Source organism: Mustela nigripes, chromosome 9 (assembly GCF_022355385.1).
Source record: "Mustela nigripes isolate SB6536 chromosome 9, MUSNIG.SB6536, whole genome shotgun sequence".
In the NCBI taxonomy this organism is placed as follows: domain Eukaryota; kingdom Metazoa; phylum Chordata; class Mammalia; order Carnivora; family Mustelidae; genus Mustela; species Mustela nigripes.
This window is the reverse complement of record NC_081565.1, coordinates 12,957,159-12,975,726: the sequence shown is the minus strand read 5'-3', so window position 1 is coordinate 12,975,726 and position 18,568 is coordinate 12,957,159. Positions and strand designations below refer to the sequence as shown.

The 18,568-nt window shown below is 49.9% G+C and overlaps 1 protein-coding gene across 4 annotated transcripts in view; it reads right to left on the bottom strand.

The window, feature by feature from the left end:
- Positions 1 to 18,568, bottom strand: part of GGTA1 (glycoprotein alpha-galactosyltransferase 1 (inactive)) — a 52,729-nt gene that overhangs the window by 12,117 nt on the left and 22,044 nt on the right. For all 4 annotated transcript variants that reach the window (XM_059410892.1, XM_059410893.1, XM_059410894.1 and 1 more), the window contains 6 exons: positions 13,971 to 14,086; positions 7,687 to 7,775; positions 3,711 to 3,746; positions 2,121 to 2,174; positions 1,589 to 1,654; positions 948 to 1,040 (listed from right to left, as the gene is read on the bottom strand). In XM_059410892.1, the coding sequence (XP_059266875.1) occupies positions 948 to 1,040; positions 1,589 to 1,654; positions 2,121 to 2,174; positions 3,711 to 3,746; positions 7,687 to 7,766 (329 nt within the window). In that variant the 5' untranslated portion in view covers positions 7,767 to 7,775; positions 13,971 to 14,086. The remainder of the gene's footprint in view (positions 1 to 947; positions 1,041 to 1,588; positions 1,655 to 2,120; positions 2,175 to 3,710; positions 3,747 to 7,686; positions 7,776 to 13,970; positions 14,087 to 18,568) is intronic.

Here is an 18,568-nt window from a genome sequence, read left to right as displayed (position 1 = left end):
TGTCTTCCTCCTATCGTGCTCACCACCACCACCACCCACCAGTCTCTCAGGTGTCACGGTCATCTTAGACAGCTCCTGCCTCCTTACTCCCGCAGCCACATTGTGTTAAGTCGGACTGACCACAACTCCTTCCCAATTCTGGCAAATTCTCCCTGCACATCTCCTGCCCCGAAGACTAGAAACTTCTTAAGTATAACCATATTGGCTGGTCTCTCCTATCTCCTGTGCCTAACACTACATCTAGCACAGTATTTTTTACCACAACCTACAGTGAGAAATGCATTTCACATCACAACCAAACACATATGCATACATACAGAAACAATAATTCAACCTCACAATACTTAGCCTTACTTCTACTTCATGTGATGCCTCCTGATTTTCTATTTGATTTCAATTCTTTAAAAAAAAAAAACAAACAAAACTCATTTTGACCCATTAAACTAGTTTCTTAAACACATTAATGGACTGTGACTGGTAATTTGAAAAACACCAGCTGGTATATACAGCTGGTATATAAACATTTGTTGTATGTTCACTTAGTAAATGCACGCACAGCCTCATGAGATCTTTCATCATCACCACCAATTTTCAGATGAGTTAGCTGAATCTCAAGAGAGAATTTTCTTGCTCTGACTCCAGATGCTGCGGATTTCCACAATACCCCGTGGCCAGCAAGACCCCCTCCAGCCCCACTATTCTGTGATTCACCTGCTGCCTTTGGACAGCCGCTGTCAGAATTGCTATGTCGTTGCTCAAGCATCTGAGTCAAAACACCCAGACCCTCAGTTTCTCATCTAATCTATGGTAAAAGTCTGATGGATGCTAAGACTCCGTATCCCCAACCAGGAGTGTTCTCAATGGCACTCTTGCCTCCCGCCACCTCTGATGGGAGCTCATGGATTTACTGAACCCAGGGAGGGGATGGGGGATGCCTCCTTTCTTACTGTGGGTTAAACCAGTCTGATAGCTGAAGCTCTCCGTTGTTTTCCTCTCGTTCATCTTCATCTGTGTCCTCCACTTCTTGGTAAATGTGGGTCCTATGTACAAAGGGAAAGCAAGCCCAGTGAGGCAGGGAGGCCGATCTTTGGTGCCAGGACAGCTGGTGAACGTGAGCACACCTTCCCAGGTGGAGAACGTGTGTGGCGAGGGGGTGTCTGGAGAAAGCTTCAAGATACACGATACGTTTGTGCATAAACACATGCTTCTGGTGGAAAGACTTAGTACCCACCTTTCTTTTTTTCCTTCCAGGTCTGTACAGTTACCAGTTTAGTGACCCAGGACCCTCAGCTTATTTCAAGGAACTTGCTGGACTAATGAACAGCTAACTAAATTAGCTTCAAGCATTGTTCCCACAGCCTAAATGTCAGCCCAAGCCCCATTCACCCCCAAGTTAAATAGAAAAACTAAACCAAACCCCCAAAGTTAATTATCCTAGTCCCAACCATGAAACAGATTCCTTGTATGACTTCAACAGGGCCAGAAAGACAAGTGACCAAGAAGGTCACAACCATGAAGCCATTTCCTTCAGACTCTCTATAAGCATTGGGCGGATGGACAAACAGAGAGGGCCCTCCCATCACCTTACCCATTGTTAAACCAGCTCGGAAACCACCAGTGCTTCTGACTTATGCTGTTACCAACTTCTGGGTTTCTAAGATGAGAAAGATGACAATTTTAGAAAATGAGGCAGTCCCAAACGGGGCTCGTCAGGGGAGGGTTTCCAAACTCCTTTTATGGCAGAAAATCACTTAATTTCTTAAAACAAAACAAAACAAAACTGCCAGTTCATAAAACAGACAGAAGTGACGCTACCCTATCCTGGGAGATATACAGGGGTGCTGAATCACTCTGCTGTACACCTGAAACTAAGATGACACTGTATGTAACGAACTGGAATTAAAATGAAAACTTAAAAAAAAAAAAAAAGTGAAGCTGCTGTAGCCAAACAGGGGAAGATGGACCCACCCCTGCCCGACCTCTCCTCCCTTGGGCAGCCCCCCCCCCGCACTCAGCTCAACGAGGGGGCCCTGGCAGGGACACAGGAGAGAAGGGGGGGGGGTCTAAGGTGGGGGGGGGGGCACTGATAGGTAAATGCGAGTCATGGATATCCCACTTACTGGTAGTACGACCGTGATGGGACCTTTTCCCTCTCTGAATCTTGGTTTTCTCCTCTGAAAAGTCAGATATATAATAACCATGGTGACAATCATGATAATAAACTTACCAAGAAGGTACTTTGAAACGTGAACGAAATCACATATAGCAGAGAGCTTTATCACAAGTTGAAAATTACTAGAACGCATTGTAAATCTTCACACACACACACAAAATAAAAATGCGTATTTTTCCAAGAACGATCTCTTCTGCTAAAGCAGAGTTCAGGTTGCTACCAAGGCCAGCAGGGACAGCCTCAGGAAGCTGTCTGTCATCAGAAGCCACCCTCGCCACCCACACGTGGAAATTTCCATCCTCTCTCATTGTGAGAGTCTCTCCAAGGCGGGGGCTTTCTGGAGGAGGGAAAAGAGCAAAAGCGGGAAGGTGGGGGCTGCGGTGCCCTGTGGCTGGACAAATCAGGCGGTGAGGCAGGAACAGGCCTAATAATAGGAAGAAACCTGTTTTTTTTGTTTTTTTAAAAGATTTTATTTATTTATTTGACAGAGAGAGATGACAAGCAGGCAGAGAGGCAGGCAGAGAGAGAGGAGGAAGCAGGCTCCCTGCTGAGCAGAGAGCCTGATTTGGGACACGATCCCAGGACCCTGGGATCATGACCTGAGCCGAAGACAGTGGCTTAACCCACTGAGCCACCCAGGCATCCCAGGAGGAAACCTGTTTTAAAGCCCATGGACGTTCCGGAGGTGTTTCAGATGATGGATAATTTAGGCGTGGTTGCCATACCACAGGGAGACCACATACGACTTAAACAAAAGGGAACAGAAAGAGAAGTATTTCTTTAGTCGCCCAGGTCGCTGTTTTCATTTGATCTTGGTCATCCCAGCTACTCATGAGAATAAAGGTTTTCACCTTTATGTTCACTTCTAGCTGAGAATTTGACCACATGGGTTTGGGCCAAGTGCTAAGATCCCACAGAACGTGAGCATAAAAGCCAGGATTTGACACCAGGGAAGAATGATATCAGAAATGAAAGCCGAGGAAAGTACAAGATGTTAAGCGCAAGACTTTACCCTGAGCCTCCTGGCAACCAAGCGAAAGATAGAAAAATGAAGGCTTACATAGTTCTCGCTGCCTTCAGTAATGATAATAATAATAATAATAATAATAATAATAATAATAATAGTATTAGTTTGTCAGGAGACCCTGACTTTTTTTCCTGATCCCTTATCTCAAAGGAATTTCTTAAAAGGTCTTTGTATAACATATACTGGGCAGCATAATGGAGAATACTTGTCCTGATTCTTTTCATCAGCAAGGGGGAATGTTCTCCAAGTGATACCACTTAAAGAAACCCTTGATGAGAAGCAAGGGCAAAATACAAGCCACAGCTGGATAAAGGCCAATCTAGGGAATGGGAGGCGGGTAGTCCACATCCCTGGGAAAGCACTCTTCACCTCCCCCACCACCCCTACAGAATCCTTGATCAGGGTTCTACCCCACCCCCCAGCCCGCTGCCATGCTAAAAATGGACTGTAGGGGGTGCCAGACTAGACATGGGAAACCTCCCATAGACCTGTAGAATTCAAATCACTTACTTTGAATGATATATCCACAAGAAAGAGCCTTCTGGGCTGAAAACAAATGAGAAATAAAAACATATCATGTTACTTTTAATTCAGAGAAAAGTGATTTTGCAACCATTAACAGCGAAGCCCTGGGCTGAGCTGAAAGCCTGGGTTTTGACTACTCCTAGTTTCTACTGGGACTGGAAATTTTCACTTATAGTCACGTCAGGGTTATTCAGAACAAGAGGTGGGAAAGAGGTGACTGAAAAATCTCAAACCTTAACAACAACAATAAAAGCATAAGTAACTATAAACACTTAACAGGAACACCCAGAAGGCTTCCTGGAAGAGGGGGGAATGTTTTAGCTGGGATCTGAAGAATAAATGGAGTCCAGGTGAAGGGGAAGTAGGAAGAGTGTTCCAGACAAAGGGAAAACCATGCAAAGGACTTGAGGGGGAAAAGGAGGCATTGAAATGTGCAAGGAAGTGGAAGAGAAGTAGCCAGAGGCCAGACCTTGCTGGGACCTACTGGGGATTTAGCCGTTGAAGAGTTTTAAGCAAGAGAGGGACAGGGTGTTACATGAACTGAAGAAGGTCGCCAGAAAACAGAGTGCAGGGGTGTAGGAGTGAATGTGGGTGACCAGTTCGGAAGTGATGGCCATTGCCCAAGCATGACTCAGGGTAGTTGAGGAGGTGGAGGGGAGGAAGCTCACTGACTTGAGAGGCATTTGGAGGGGAACAGCGACAGAATTTCTCCCATGCATTACTCCACTGCTCTGCGCAGGGACGCTGTGCCCCAGTGCTAAGCTTTGCTTGGCCCCTTTTCCTCTCTGAATAAAGGGAGGACAGCCTCGTAGGAAGAGTTCAGGCACCTCCCTTGACTCAACCCCTGCCTGGCCCCAGCTCCCTCGTCCCTGAAAAACACAAATGACTCACAGTTGTTGCAGACTCTGCCAACGCCCCTTAGCCTCTTATCCCCTCCCTCTGCCTTCTCCTCCTGTTGGGTGTCAGCACCTCCTTGTAGGAAAAAAAATCATGCTCTCTCACTGCCGATGGTTTCCTCCTCTGAGCCCAGGACTCATGCACCACACTCTAAAATTTCTTGTTCCTCTACTCATTCTGACAATATTCATAATAGTGAATGCTTGGCCAGCCACTGTTCAGCATATGTCTAAGCAATTGACATATATTAACTCACTGAACCCTCACAATAACCCAACAAGTAGGTTCTACTCTTCCTCATTCTACGGAGGTGGAAACCAAGGCACAGAAGCATTAGGTGATCTGCCCAAAGCCACACTGCTAGTGAGGAGTAGAGCCGGTATTTGAACTTGGAGAATCCAACTCCAGATGCTACAAGAGGTGGAAGGGGGAGGGGAATGAGGATGGGACCCACCTCTCAGGTGGCCACCTGGCACTCAGGGCACCAATTTCTAAATTCAGCTTTGCTACCCTGTTGCTTCTCTTGACTAACCTCTCCTTCTCCTCCTCAGAATCTTTCAGCATCTCAACAGTCACCGTGATACCCACGATGCATATATGACATTTCCCACATGTTCATCCTTAAAGGCACAGCTCAAATGCCATCTCTTCTGTGCCTTTCTTGATACGATCCCAGCATAGTGCCCGGCACCTAGTAGGTGCTCAATAAACAGTTGTAAATCAATGCAAAAAATAGATTCTCCCTCCAAGCCAAACATAATCAATCTTAGCCTTCTTAACTCTGCCAGTTCCTTTTCTCTACCCTGATAGTCTTTCTCTACTTCTAGTGTCTTCCTGCTCCATCTTGACCATAACCCCTTGAGTGCAGTCAGTTGATGTGTTCCATTTAGTTCTGTCAAAATCCTTTTTAAGCTCAGTGCTGTGCACCTGTCTCAGGTTAGGGCCCTCAGCTCCCCCCAAACCATCACATGGCCAACTCACGAGGTGGCAAAGGATCTGCTGCCATTTACACCTCTTGCAGACCCTCATTAGATTGCTCACACTGGAGGATGATGTGCCCAGAGTCCGGGTGCCAAACCCTGGTCCCAAAGAGCAGCCAGAACCTGCTCTAGTTACTGTTCAGCCAGTGCCCAGCGCTGCAAAATAAACCTGTTTATGGGAGGTTGGTGCCAAAATGCACACTGGGGCTTTTGGCTCCCACATTTTAATTTTGCAAGCTGCCCAAAATATGGAAGTACAACTCTGGCTCAGACTCAAAACAGCAAGCTTAAACAAACAAGCACTCAGAGGCAGTGGGTTATCCGCACAAGCATCGAGACTCGGGGCAGGGACCCCATGGAATGCTTGTTCTTCTGCTGGGAGTCTTCTAGCTGCTCAAGCTCTTCCTTCTGTTTGTCAAATCCCCGGGTCCTATTCTGCCCTCTGGAGCCAATATGATGACGACAATGATGGCAGTTAGCAGTTACTGAGTGCTTATTAAGTCCCAGGCATTGCCCTAAATGTTTTATATACAATGACTTATTTAATCCTCCCCACAACATGCCTATGAGGCAGGTACTATTAAAGAGAAGGAAACTGAGGAACAGAGTTGCTGAGTAACATGCCTGGGGTCACAGAGGTGGTACATGGTGGCAGAGGACCAGTTCCAGACAAGGTAGCTCCAGACTCCTCTGCCCTCGAGTACCCAAGGGATCCCAGGCTCCCTGCACTCAACTCTGAATCCACTCATCTTAGGACTAAGTATCCCCAGCTCCCTCAATTCGAAAGCTGTGGGTGTAGACCCCTTGAACTTGATCACACTCTAGCTTGTCTTGATTTTATGAAAACGAGCTATTCAGAATGAAACAGATTAATGCTCCACAAGGGGCTAGATCTATGCTCTACTCCGGGGAATAACAGCTCCATATTCTGGGGAGTCCTCCTCCTACTGATATTCTTTTTTTTTTTTTTTTTTTTTTAAGATTTTATTTATTCATTTGACAGACAGAGATCACAAGTAGGCAGAGAGACAGGCAGAGAGAGAGGAAGAGAAGCAAGCCCCCTGCTGAGTAGAGAGCCAGATGCTGGGCTTAATCCCAGGTCCCTGGGATCATGGGATCATGACCTGAGAGGCTTTAACCCACTGAGCCACCCAGGCGCCCCTCCTACTGATGTTCTTAAAGGCACATGTCCTTTTTTAGTAGCCAAGATGGTCCTGCTGGCTCATCAAATTTTAGGATTTCAGAATTAAAAGAATTCAAATGTTAATCCAGGCTGTCATCTTTAACTTGGGGGCTCCTAAAGCACTCCACCATGAAAATAGCGGTAGTCGTGCCAACACAGCTCTCCCTGCCCATCGCTGTACGGTGGACTTTTTGGATCAAGACGGAGCTGTCCCAGTGAAGTCAAAGGCATCCTGCATATTTGTAGCTGTTTGCGGAGACTTCTTTCTGTTAGGAATCTCTCCAGCTGGAACCTCTGAGACCATTTATTTTCCCAAAGCACAGAAGCACGTATATTTGGGGTAAACCCATGGATGAATGTGAAAACCCAGAAATGTTTAATTCATTTTGCTTTCCAGAGTTAACAAAACAAAACACCCCCAAGCGTTGCAGCCAGGCACAAATGAATCACCCGCCACTCGGAGTGGATTTTATAGCAAAAGTCAACAACTCTGAGTTGCTCCTTTAAGCCCTGAAAATATTTTAGAATTACAAAATTCAGGGTGCAATTCTCATGAAATTCCTGTCTGAAATTTCTTAAGGTAATTCCCACAGCTCATTGCACAAATCATCTAAAGTCACATTTTGGGTTTACAATGGCCTTGCTGTTTCTGGATATAGCCTACCCGGAATGGCAAGGTTATAAAAATCAGGACATTCGGATTGTAGCAGGAAGGAAGAGAATTTTGCTCCAAGGTACTTGGAGATCTAATGATTTTAAATATAGTCCAGGGCTTGGGATACAGGAAGGGTGGAATCTGCCTTTCATTGTTTCAGTTAATCTCCATTTCAACTTCAACCTGGTGACTTGGCTGATAACTAAGAGATTCAAGTCAAAGGTGGACACCGCACTCCCCAGTTACCTGTGGATATATTCCCAAAACACAACAATCACAGTGGAGACAACCAGCATTGACAGAATCACTTTTCCTTTGACATTCATTATTTTCTCCTGGGGAAACAAAAAAGGAGAAAGGAAGAAATGGATTAAATAAATGCAAGGTGAGATACGGTTTCTAAGCAAGGCTTCCACCCTGTAAGGGGAAATGTTTATAAATATTTAACTAGAGCTAAGAAGTGTGTTCTACCTTAATTTGAGCAGGCTTGCAATGGCAGATTGGGCTCACTTAATGAATTGACTAACTTAATAAATTCCCAGTGGGGAAGGAGCCTAAGGCCACGCTGGGGCTCAGGGGGAAAGTGTACTCTCTGACCACAGGTCCACCATGGACTTGGATGGGTGAGGGCGTAGCTATAAATGGTTCCCATGGGCTCCAGCTGCCTCCTGCCTTCGACTGTGGGAAATCATCCCTTCCCTGGCTCTCTGTTGCCTTTGATACACTGACCACATGCCCCATCCTCAGGATGACCCTGGTCCCTTAAAGTCTAGGCTCACCCACTTCTCAGCCCCACCTAGCTTTTCCCTACCATGCCCACAGGCAATCCATCCATCCATCCATCCATTGGCACACAATAGGTACATAAATATGTCTTGACTGCTGCATGAAGTTGTGGTTGAAGAGAGACAGGGTGCTGGGTGGGGAATATCAAATTAGAAGTCCATTAATTCCAGAGGTCAGGGAAGGCCTCTCACTGGGGAGGTGACAGAGCTTCCCAAGGCATGAAAACAGGGCGCAAAAGGACAACAAGTACAAGAAAAGTCCTACAGTTGGGAGTGAACAGATCTAGATTGGGACTGTGGCCACCTCTCATGTCTTCACTCCCGGAGAAATGTGGATCTGGGGGCCAGCACGAACGCACATGGAGCTGGGGAGCCCTGACCTTGGGGTAGGTCCTCAGGTCCTCATGCATAGCTCCAAAAACCTCTGAGAATGAAAAGTCTTTTTTTTTTTTTTTAAAGATTTTATTTATTTATTTAACAGAGAGAGAGAGAGATCACAAGTAGGCAGAGAGGCAGGCAGAGAGAGAGGGGGAAGCAGGCTCCCTGCTGAGCAGAGAGCCCGATGCGGGGCTCAATCCCAGGACACTGGGATCATGACCTGAGCCGAAGGCAGAGGCTTAACCCACTGAGCCACCCAGGCGCCCCGAACCAAAAGTCTTTTTAAATTCCACTGGCCTCAGGGCCCTAACTGGCAGAAGGTTCTCTATAATCTTTATCCCACTTAGTGAGACTGTTTTAAATGTTTCTTTCCATCAACATTCAAGTATTTTATTAAGTGACGCTCATGTACTAGGGCGTTGCCTAATACATGATATATTATCCACGCCCCCCAAATTCTGAATGCCAACATATTTGGCCCTGGAGTTTCAGTAAAGGGATTGTGGCTCTCTAATTGAATTGGTCTCCTCATCTTTTAAAATGGGGATGCAGGGCGCCTGGGTGGCTCCGTCGTTAAGCCTCTGCCTTCAGCTCAGGTCATGATCCTAGGGTCCCGAGATCGAGTCCTGTGTTGGGCTCCCTGCTCAGTAGGAAGCCTGCTTCTCCTTCTCCCACTCCCCCTGCTTGTGTTCCCTCTCTCGCTGTCTCTCTCTCTCGCTGTCAAATAAATAAAATCTTATTTAAAAATAAAATGGGGATGAAAATGGTGATGACAAGAGACGGAGTCCACAAAATGCTTCTCCCTGCGCCTGGCACTGTAGAGATGCTCTCCCAAAATGCCAGTTCATAAAATGGGCCTTTGGGAGGCTCCAGTGAGACCAGGGGCCATGCCTGGTACTTAGCAAGAGTTCAAAACAAATGTGAAGAGAAAGCGTAAGACTGTGTTATTAAACAACAAAGTGCAAGTAGATGCTAATGAGGGACCCTAAAGGTTTCTCAATCTGTTCCAAGCCACAGCCTGAGGAAGACTCCTTGGACGTGGGATGCAAGTGGGATTACACTGACCAAGCCCAAGCCAGGGGCCCTGCTACCAACACCCTGCGTGTGCGGAGGAGGTGACCACACTGCCACCAGCCCCCCGAGCTCCACCAGCTCCTCCTGCTGAGGAGCCCATGCTGACTGTTTCCCAGTGTAAGAAACACCCACACTCTCGGGGTGCAGAAGGATCGCTGACACTTAACCCCGGGCAGCGTCCCAATCAGACACACCTCCCCATCACCTCTCCAAATATGCGCAGGCTGTTTGAATTCAGAAGCTAGCATCAGAGGCAACTCTGGAAGCCCGTGCCTTTCTGGACTTCACTGACGGCTTGAACCTCATCATGGCCAGTCATCGCTCTTGCTGGAGACTTACAACCAGAAGCTTCTCCAGGGAGCCAATACTGTGTCCTTCAGCGAGGCACTTGAAATGGGTGTATCTGTGCTTCCTGGAATTTGGGATCCAAGTCCCCGGGGGAAGGGAGGCTTGGCAAGGTAGCCACTCATCTTCTAAGACATTTTAATTTTTCTCTCTGGACCAAAATAAGGCCTTTGGCAGTTGATGTGGTCTACGAGTCCTTCTCTTGGGTTTCTGTCTCAGAATTTTCAGAACTGGATAATTCTGAAAATTGGTGGTTGGCTCTCTTCCCCATCAAGATGGAAATGTGGGATTGCTTCTGAATTCCTTCATTTAAGGGGTAGAGAACAGAACTGGGCTGAAAATTGCCACCCTGTCTCATGTGGGGAAATGGGGCTCCGGGCCACCCTTTGGAAGATTCAACCAGGTCCAGTTCCACCGAATCCCCCCACCATCTCCTCTTGTCACACTTGTGATTTTTTTCCCCCAAAATGCTTCCAACCCCACACACGGGCTGCCCCTGGGCTCCTCGTAGAGCGTGGCCCTCACAGCAGTTTCCATGTGACGTGTTGGATGGATTTCTCCATGTGGCCCATAAATTAATTCTCCCCTATCACCCCCACCCTGTCCCACACAGAACAATACACACACACACACACACACACACACCCCTGTTGGATAATCTCTGGAGTTCTACCCCACTGGGGCTAAGTAAAGATATTCCTTCTAACCTGAATTCCTCTCTGAAAGGAATTCTGGTGGACCATGTTTTCTTCATCTTGTCAGGGGGGTAACGTCTCAGCTGAGTAACAAAGCACTCAGAAACTCTGGAAAAGCCATTATCTCAGGAGCACAGAAATCGAGCAGAGGGAAACCAGACCTTCCCACAGGCTAACGAGCCTCCCCTCTGCCTCTGATTCCTCCCCCAAACCCGGGAACCCAGCGGCACGCTCCCCATGAGGCTGACCCCTGCTAGTCTTAAGTCACTTCTGGACTATTGCATTCAACGAAGAGACTCCGAAAGGCTACAGGTTAGGTAGTGACAAGTGTTGCAAACCAGAACAAAGCAGGTGGGAGGGTAGGGAAGGGCAGAGGAACCAACTGGGTGCGCATGACCTTGGGCAAAACCCTCTTGAGTCCTCCACATCTGCCACGGTAATGTTTAGACCCAGCACTCCAGGTGGAAACTAGGCCAGCAGGAAGACTCTGGAATCAGCACTCCTGGACGCATGCCTTGAGCAAGTACTCAGAGCCTCTATTTGCATGTAAAAAATGGAGCTTTAAACACCCTCCTCCAGGGTTCCTGAGAAAGGACTGAAGGGGACGGTGTCTATGCCCGCACGTTGTGCCTGGCCATCAGCAAACACGCCGCAAATGCAGCCATCATGATAAGGACTCTGTTCCACGGGAGAGTTTCTGTATTTGTGGCTCTGAAGTAGAGCTCTTGACTTTATCTGAGAGAGGAGTCTGAGTCCTTGGAGGCTGTACCATACAGAAGAGCCAGGGGGAACCCACCCCCACCCCAATAGATGACTGAGGCTCAGGACCCCAGGTTCAGGACCCAGCTACTCAGCATGGTGCCCCCCATCCCCACCCGGTGCTCAAGGTGGGCGGGCCAGGAAGGTGGGGGCTAGAAGTCTCACTCTACAAGGGCAGCTCCCTCACACACAGGGAACTCCTGCTGCCATGGCCTAGGGGGATTCTTTGCTGTGACAACAGAATGGTGGGGGCACCAGCCAGCATGCGCTGAGCACAGAGGCTGACTTAACCAGAAACGAATGGAGCTACTCCTCCTTGCAAGCCAGGGCCAGATCATCAGGGTGGGGAGTGGGTCAGGAAGGCCTGTATGTTTCCTGAGGCAAGGAGTGCTGCCCCTATCTGGAGGATGGTTCCAGCTTTGAGCATTGTCCTGGGGCTGCAGGTGGGGCCGAGGGACTGATCCCACTCCCCGCCTGCGCACCTGGGTCCCAGTAACAGCCTGCCCCAGGTGGACCTGGTTGAGCACCCAGGAGCTGCCCACCTGAGGAAGGACTTTACCCAGATGCTGCTCTGCGCCCTGCCCAGGGGTCACAGTGATCCAGGTTTCATAGCCACCTTGAACCCCATCCCTAACCCCTCCAGGGTCAAAGAGCTGGGTCCTCTGAGGGAGAAACAGCCAAGAGATGTACCGATGTGGCACCACTAAGTTGTGAAGCTCTAAGAAACGTTTCTGAACGCTCAGTAACAAAAAGTAATGTTGGTCAACCGTGCCAGAGGCCAAATGGATTTGTTCTTTGTCTCGATCAAAAATGATACTGCAAAATCGTTGTCAGATAAAGAGGCAGTCTAAGACTATGCAGACTATGACAGATGCATTAGGCAGCTAAGTAGACTAATCGTCTTTCTATGATTTTCACATCATTTTATTATGATGTCGTTTCCTGGATTTAGTCCTATTTGAAGTATTTGTCAGTGTTATTTGCTATGTTATCTCTTCTCATATTCTAATCTTCATTTCCATGCTAATACTGTACTCGCAATTCTGAGTTCTTTTTCTTGAAGAAGGCTTGGAAAATGAAATAAGCTTCAGGCCCTTCAACACTTGGATGCTTGCCCTCTGAACTAGGCCAGGCCCTGGGCCAAAAGTCTTACCAGTAGTCTCTCAGATGCATCTCATAACGACCCTGTGAAGTCACTCTAGCAGCATCCCCGTTTTAAAGATAGGAAAATGGAGGCTCAGAAAGGTTAAGTAACTTGCCCATTGTCACACAGCACAAAGTGGCAGAGATGCGATTCAGGCCCAGGGAGTCAGGCTTCAGTGTCCACCCTTTTGATCCTCTTTTCTCAAAAAGCATGAAGACTGATCACCTGGGGCTCTCTGACATATCCTTTCCTCTTGTCTCTCTTGATAATCACACGATAATCACTTGAGTCCCAACGGACCCAGAGCTGGCCACTCACAGGCTGGACTCCCTGAGGGGCTGGCTTCTCCTGGGGCCAGCGGGTGAGCACCGGCTGAGCAGCGCTGCCATTTCTAGGTTCCTCCCGTGTGCCCGGTGGGTCCTTCCTCACCCACTCTACCTCGCTCATCCCTCATCGTGGTCAGAGTAGCGGCTTCTAGCTGAGCAAACAGCTTTAACACAGACTGAGGTCACTGCACTCGCCCAGAAGGGGAGTCTGAAAAGCAGCCCCTCGGTCTCCCAGGCCCCGCTCTCAGTAGAGGAGGCTGCCTGGGGGTGAGGAGGGGAGAGGGCCCCTTGATCTGAAAACCCCGCGGCGATGGTGGGTGTTACACGGAAATGTTCCCCATTGGAAGAAACATGGAACAATCTGTGTGTGGGGGGAGCTTACAGAAGGCTGTTTCCAGTGATGTTTTCCATTATGAGGCTCAGAGTAAACACAGGCAGAGGAAATGAAGAGTCAGGTCTCAGACTAAACACAGGACTAATTGTCGCTCCAGCCACCACAAACGGAACAACCTGTTCCCTGAGGTACCTCTGTGGTGCCTTTTCCTGAATCCCCTTCAGGAACTCTTAAGGCCTGGATCCAGCAAGCCTGTCCCTGTTGCCTGGCCCAGGAGTCACCATGCCAGGGTTTTCCCAAGAGAAATATGGCAAATGAAGTGTGCAGTGCCGTGGGAGGGCTCTGGGTCTACCCACAACGCCAGCCCCGGGCCCTCCAGCCTCTGCACAGCCCTTGGAATCCTAGAGAGAAAAGCCTAGGCCGCAGCCACGCCAGCCAGCCAGCCAGCCAGCCCCTGGGGGAGCAAAATAAAGAGCTTACAGTGAATCCCTGAGCCAGCGTCCCACGGCTCCAGCTTCTAGAGCAGGAAGGGAAGACTCTGTCTTCTTCTGGGACTGCTGAGGGCACCAGCAAGAGGTCAAGGGGAGAGCAAGTTTCCTCCCCCAGGTGGGTCCATGCCTCGGAGCCTGCTTGCACCTTCCCCAGTGACCCCAACAAGGCAGAAGCAAATAATTTCAACATTTCACATACCTCATCGTCTGCTTCTCTCCCCGCAGAGTAAAAGGCAAAACAACAAAGTTCTATTGAGCTCCGCTCTGCAGAAGGAGGCAGGGCTGGGAGGAAGGGAAGGTGCAGCCTTCCAACTCCTGTCAAAAGAATAAACAGCTGTTTCAGGAAGAGGGGGGTAGACGGATCCCGCAGCAGCCAGGGGCTTTGTTCCTTGCTGGCCCCGGGAAATGGGCTGTTTATCAGGCCTCGACTCAGAGCTACATGCCAAGGCAGAGATGTTTCTCTTTGGGCCCACGAGTGGCCGGGCCTCCCTCACCCCGTGAAACTACAGGCCCAAACTAAGCCTAGTGTTGGAGGATAGAAGGCCACCACCTTGAGAGGAACCTGCAGGCTGCTCACATTGCCCACTCCCTGGCAAAAATGGGAACTGTTCTGAGCCCAGAAGTCCCCAAGTGACTACTAGAATAAAGAGCCAATGGAGAGGTTAAAAAAAAAAAAAAAAATGCAGGGGTGGGTGGACAAGGGGGAGAGTCCTCAACACTCTTGTCGAAATGCTACCTAGATGTTCCTCAAGGTTAAGCCTCTCCTCCACATCTTTTGAACTTCGGAAGTTGTTTCGTTTGAACACTATTTTTACAGAATGTTATGAGATCTCCCGCATCGAAAACCGAGCTATAAGAACTTTAAAAGGTCACTGAGGCCCAACCCTGCTCTTTGGCTGAATAATGCTTAACCCTTCCTACACCCACCTCCTGCTCCCAAAATAGAACTTTCCAGCTGGAAAGGACCTTAGTGCAGTGGATTTTCAAACACTGAAACAGCTCAAACTTTTATTAAAAAACAACAACAACAACAAAAAGCCCACAGGAAGTCATTCTCAGAACACCGCTATGCAAAACAGCACACAGAGTGCTTTGGCTGAGGCAGGGAAATGAAGCTCAGAGCCCCCACGTCCCTGTCCCCCCCCCCCAAGCCCCCCCCCACCCCGCCTCCATTCCAACCCTCCTGAGGGGCCCCACATGCCTCCTGGGAGGACATTCTGGAAACCCCAGACTTGGGAGAGGGGACCAAAGTCCAGGAGTCCAGTCAAGTCCAGCCTCTTACTGCTGTTCTGAACCAAATTTCACACCCCCTGTTCAGGGGGCATGAGCTGGTTGGCCACAGTGTTTAGGGTCTGGAAGTCCCAAGAATGTGCTTGTGAACAAAGGTGTGCCTTGCAACCCAGTCATTGTGCTCTAGATCTGAATACAAAAGAAAAAGCCTGTAAGCTCACCAAGAGACACGGGACCAGAACGTTCATAGCACAGCAAAAACTGGAAACGACCCTAAGGCCCATCCTCAGAGCAGCTCAGTCCTGTCCTAGAGTACGATTCTGCACACCATGATGAGAACGAGCCACCTGCAGCTGCTAAGACTGACAGGGTGACTCTCACACACACAAGGCCCAGAGAAAGGAGTCCTGGGTGAATTCATTTATTTAAAGTTCAAGAACAGGCAAAACCAACCTGCAGTGCTAGAAGTTAAGGACGGGGTTGGCTGAGAGTCGGAAAGGGCCCAGAGGAGTTCCTAGGGGGCTGGTCCTGTTGCTTCTTGGGCTGGGTAGTGGTTATACAGGTGTGGCCACTTGGTGAAACTTTGTCATGAATGTGCCTTTTCCATTTACCTTTACTGAGCACCACTGAGTTCCCTACTAGGGTCCAGGGATGATCTACTGCATTCAACGATCCAGAGACCTGGAGCCATGGTCAATGCAAACAGGAAAGATCACAGAGGCTGGAGGCTAAGATAAACTGGTCCCTTTTCACACACAAGCACTTCTCATAGGCCCCACTTCTCAGATGACAAGGCAGCCCCTCCTGGTGATCCTCAAAATCACCAACAGAGTGGTCGGAACAGAAGGAGGCTCTGGGAGCCTCCGGGATTTTCTCAAGGTCCCCAGCTGGTGAGTCCGGGGCTGCTCTTTCTCCCCTGGCAGCCTCCATGAGATGCTCTGCAGGCCGTGGGGTTAACAGGCTCCAGGCTGGCTAATAGCAGCTTGACTAAGTGTGCGAACCCGGAAGGCAGAAAATTCAGCTCTTAAGGTTCTGGTATGGTCTTCCTCCTTCCCCGATCTATGGTCATGCTCAGACTCTCAAAACAAAGGAGCATACACTTGTGGTCACTCCTGGAATTGAGAAGGAAAAAACCCAGCAAATGAGCCTCGGGCCATACAGCTGTGCTGCTCGAAGGAGGCCAGAGGCCACCCAGGGAAGAGCTCAGACAGGGCCTGGCCGGGGTGCTTCATCTCCTCATTCATGGTAACTAGGGCCCATCTGGTCCTGGCAGCCCATGGATCTAGGAGCTAGCAGCGAGCATGCGGTAGCTGTCCACCGGCCACACCTCGAGGCAGAAGATAGCGGGACCTCAGAGTTATGGCCAAGGTGACTGCAGCCCAGGTGTGGAAGGCCTGGCCCAGCACCCAAGACCACTTCTGGCTGGGAAAAATGAAGGTCAAGATCCCACCCTGATTATCTCTGCAGAGGAATGAGGATTAAGCGTCCGTGACAACCCTACAGACCAAATGTTTGCAAGCTGGGAGTGTTCGTTTAGGGCAGTCACAAAAGACATTCTCTCTTGGGAGTGACACAGCAAACTGGGTTACGTGAAGTACATGTTCCTTCAGCTTTGCTTAAGTGTCACCTCGTGGGGGAGAAATTCCTGGATTTAGAATGACTTTCTTTTTGTAGGTTCCTTATTTATCTTTTCTCTTTTTTTAAGATTTTATTTATTTATTTGACAGAGAGAAAGAGAGCACAAGCAGAGGGAGAAGGAGAAGCAAAGCAGACTCCCCACTGAGCAGTGAGCCTGATGCAGGGATCGACCCCAGGACCCTGGAATCATGACCGGAGCTGAAGGCCGACGCTGAACCCACTGAGCCTCCCAGTCGCCCCCTGTTTTTCTTCAAAGTATCTTTCTGCTTCTACCAGAACGTCAACTCTGTGGGCAGATACTTTCATTTTCATCAAAACTTTCGTTTTGTACCAAAGCGAAACAACAGCTGATGCTCTGTGCATCTCGTGGGCTACGCCGCATGCGTCGCACAGGGCTTGGCACCTGCGTGTTCAGTAAATGTTAACTATTCTAAAAAGTGGACGGCCGTGATCCGAGCGCTGCTGGCAGTGAGCGGTGGGATGGAGGGAGCGAGGTGGAGACGAGTGCAGTCCACGCTACTGCAGGTGTCGACGCTTGGGTGTCCAGCGTGGGCCCAGGTCAGTGTCCGCACCAGGAGTCCGGTGAAACAGCCGCTCGCTGCCGTTTGCAAGTTTGCCCTCGGCTGGTGCTCAGGTTCCTGGGTGCAGCAGCGGAGTGGACTAGTACTGGTGCTTCTGAAGAATGCAGTGCAAAGGGTGGGAGTCTGGGGAGCTGCTGAGTTCTGTCCTATATGCCTCAGGTTCGAAGAACCTGCTGGAGCCCACTCAGCAGGGTGTCCTGGAGAGATTGAGGCCGGGAGGGGTGCAGTTTGGGAGATGCCAGCACACAGGCAAGAGCGGGCAGGTCTGGTGAGTGCTCAACCCAGCAGCATAGAGGGCAAAGCGGGACATTCCTAATAGGCACCGCCCTGAAACCAGGCGGGCACTGCTAAGAGGCAGGGCATGGGGGCGGGGAGTGGGAGGGGGTCAAGCCAGGAACAAAAGGAATTGCAACAGCCCGAGAGGACCCTGGCAGCCAAGACAGCCATGGGAGGGCAGCAGGCAGAGACCGGTGAGGACATCTGGAGTCCCAGCTCTTGTCGGACCCCCTCAGGGCCCCCTGGCCGCTGGACGAGAGGAGAAGGCCACACACATGTGTCTGGGCAAGGTGGCTGCTGTCTTGAGAATTGCAAGGAGCGCCACCCCAGAGGTGGTTCTGGTCCTGGCTCTGCGTCCCATTTCAGGCAACTCCCTGCATGTGTGGGTTGTTTCCCACGCTTCCCCCCCTTCTCCCCCTAACCCTCCACCTCCTGGCAGATGAAAAGCTTGGGCTAGGGTCTCCTGCTCTGCGTGCATCCCGGCCCCCCTCCAACCCGGCCACAGACTCTGGCTGCAGACCCTTGCATAGGGGGCGGCTGGGGCTTTCAGAGCCCTAGGCTGTGATGGGGCTCCCAACACCAGAGACAGAAGGGGAGGCCCCAGCCTTTGGCTGGAGAAAGGCACTCTGGGTGGGGCGCAGAGCCAACAGGTGTGCCTAATCCACGGCTTCATCTGGCTGAGATCACAACCGCCGAGAGGCAAGTTCCAAGCAGCCTCCGCCTCCCTCAGCTGCGGTGGGAGGTCCTCCCGCAAGCGAGCATAGCACGGGGAGAGAAGGAAAGGTTTTCAGGCTGGCCCCTGCCCGGGTCCTCTTCTCCCTCCCACCGGCAGAGCCTGCGTCTCAAGGGGCCAGCTCCCAGTCCCAGCCTCGCTGCCCCTGTGTGTTGCCCTGGCTGGTTGACGTCTGCCAGGTGACATGAGAGAAATTAACAAGTCACTCTCATCCGCAAGAGTTCAAGTCCCTCTGGCTTTTATGCCAGTGGTAATCTGTCAATGCTCCCAGGGTCTCACTAGCCAGCCTGTCCCCAAAAGTTGTTCACCACTGACAGCATGCATACCAGACAGCCTCTG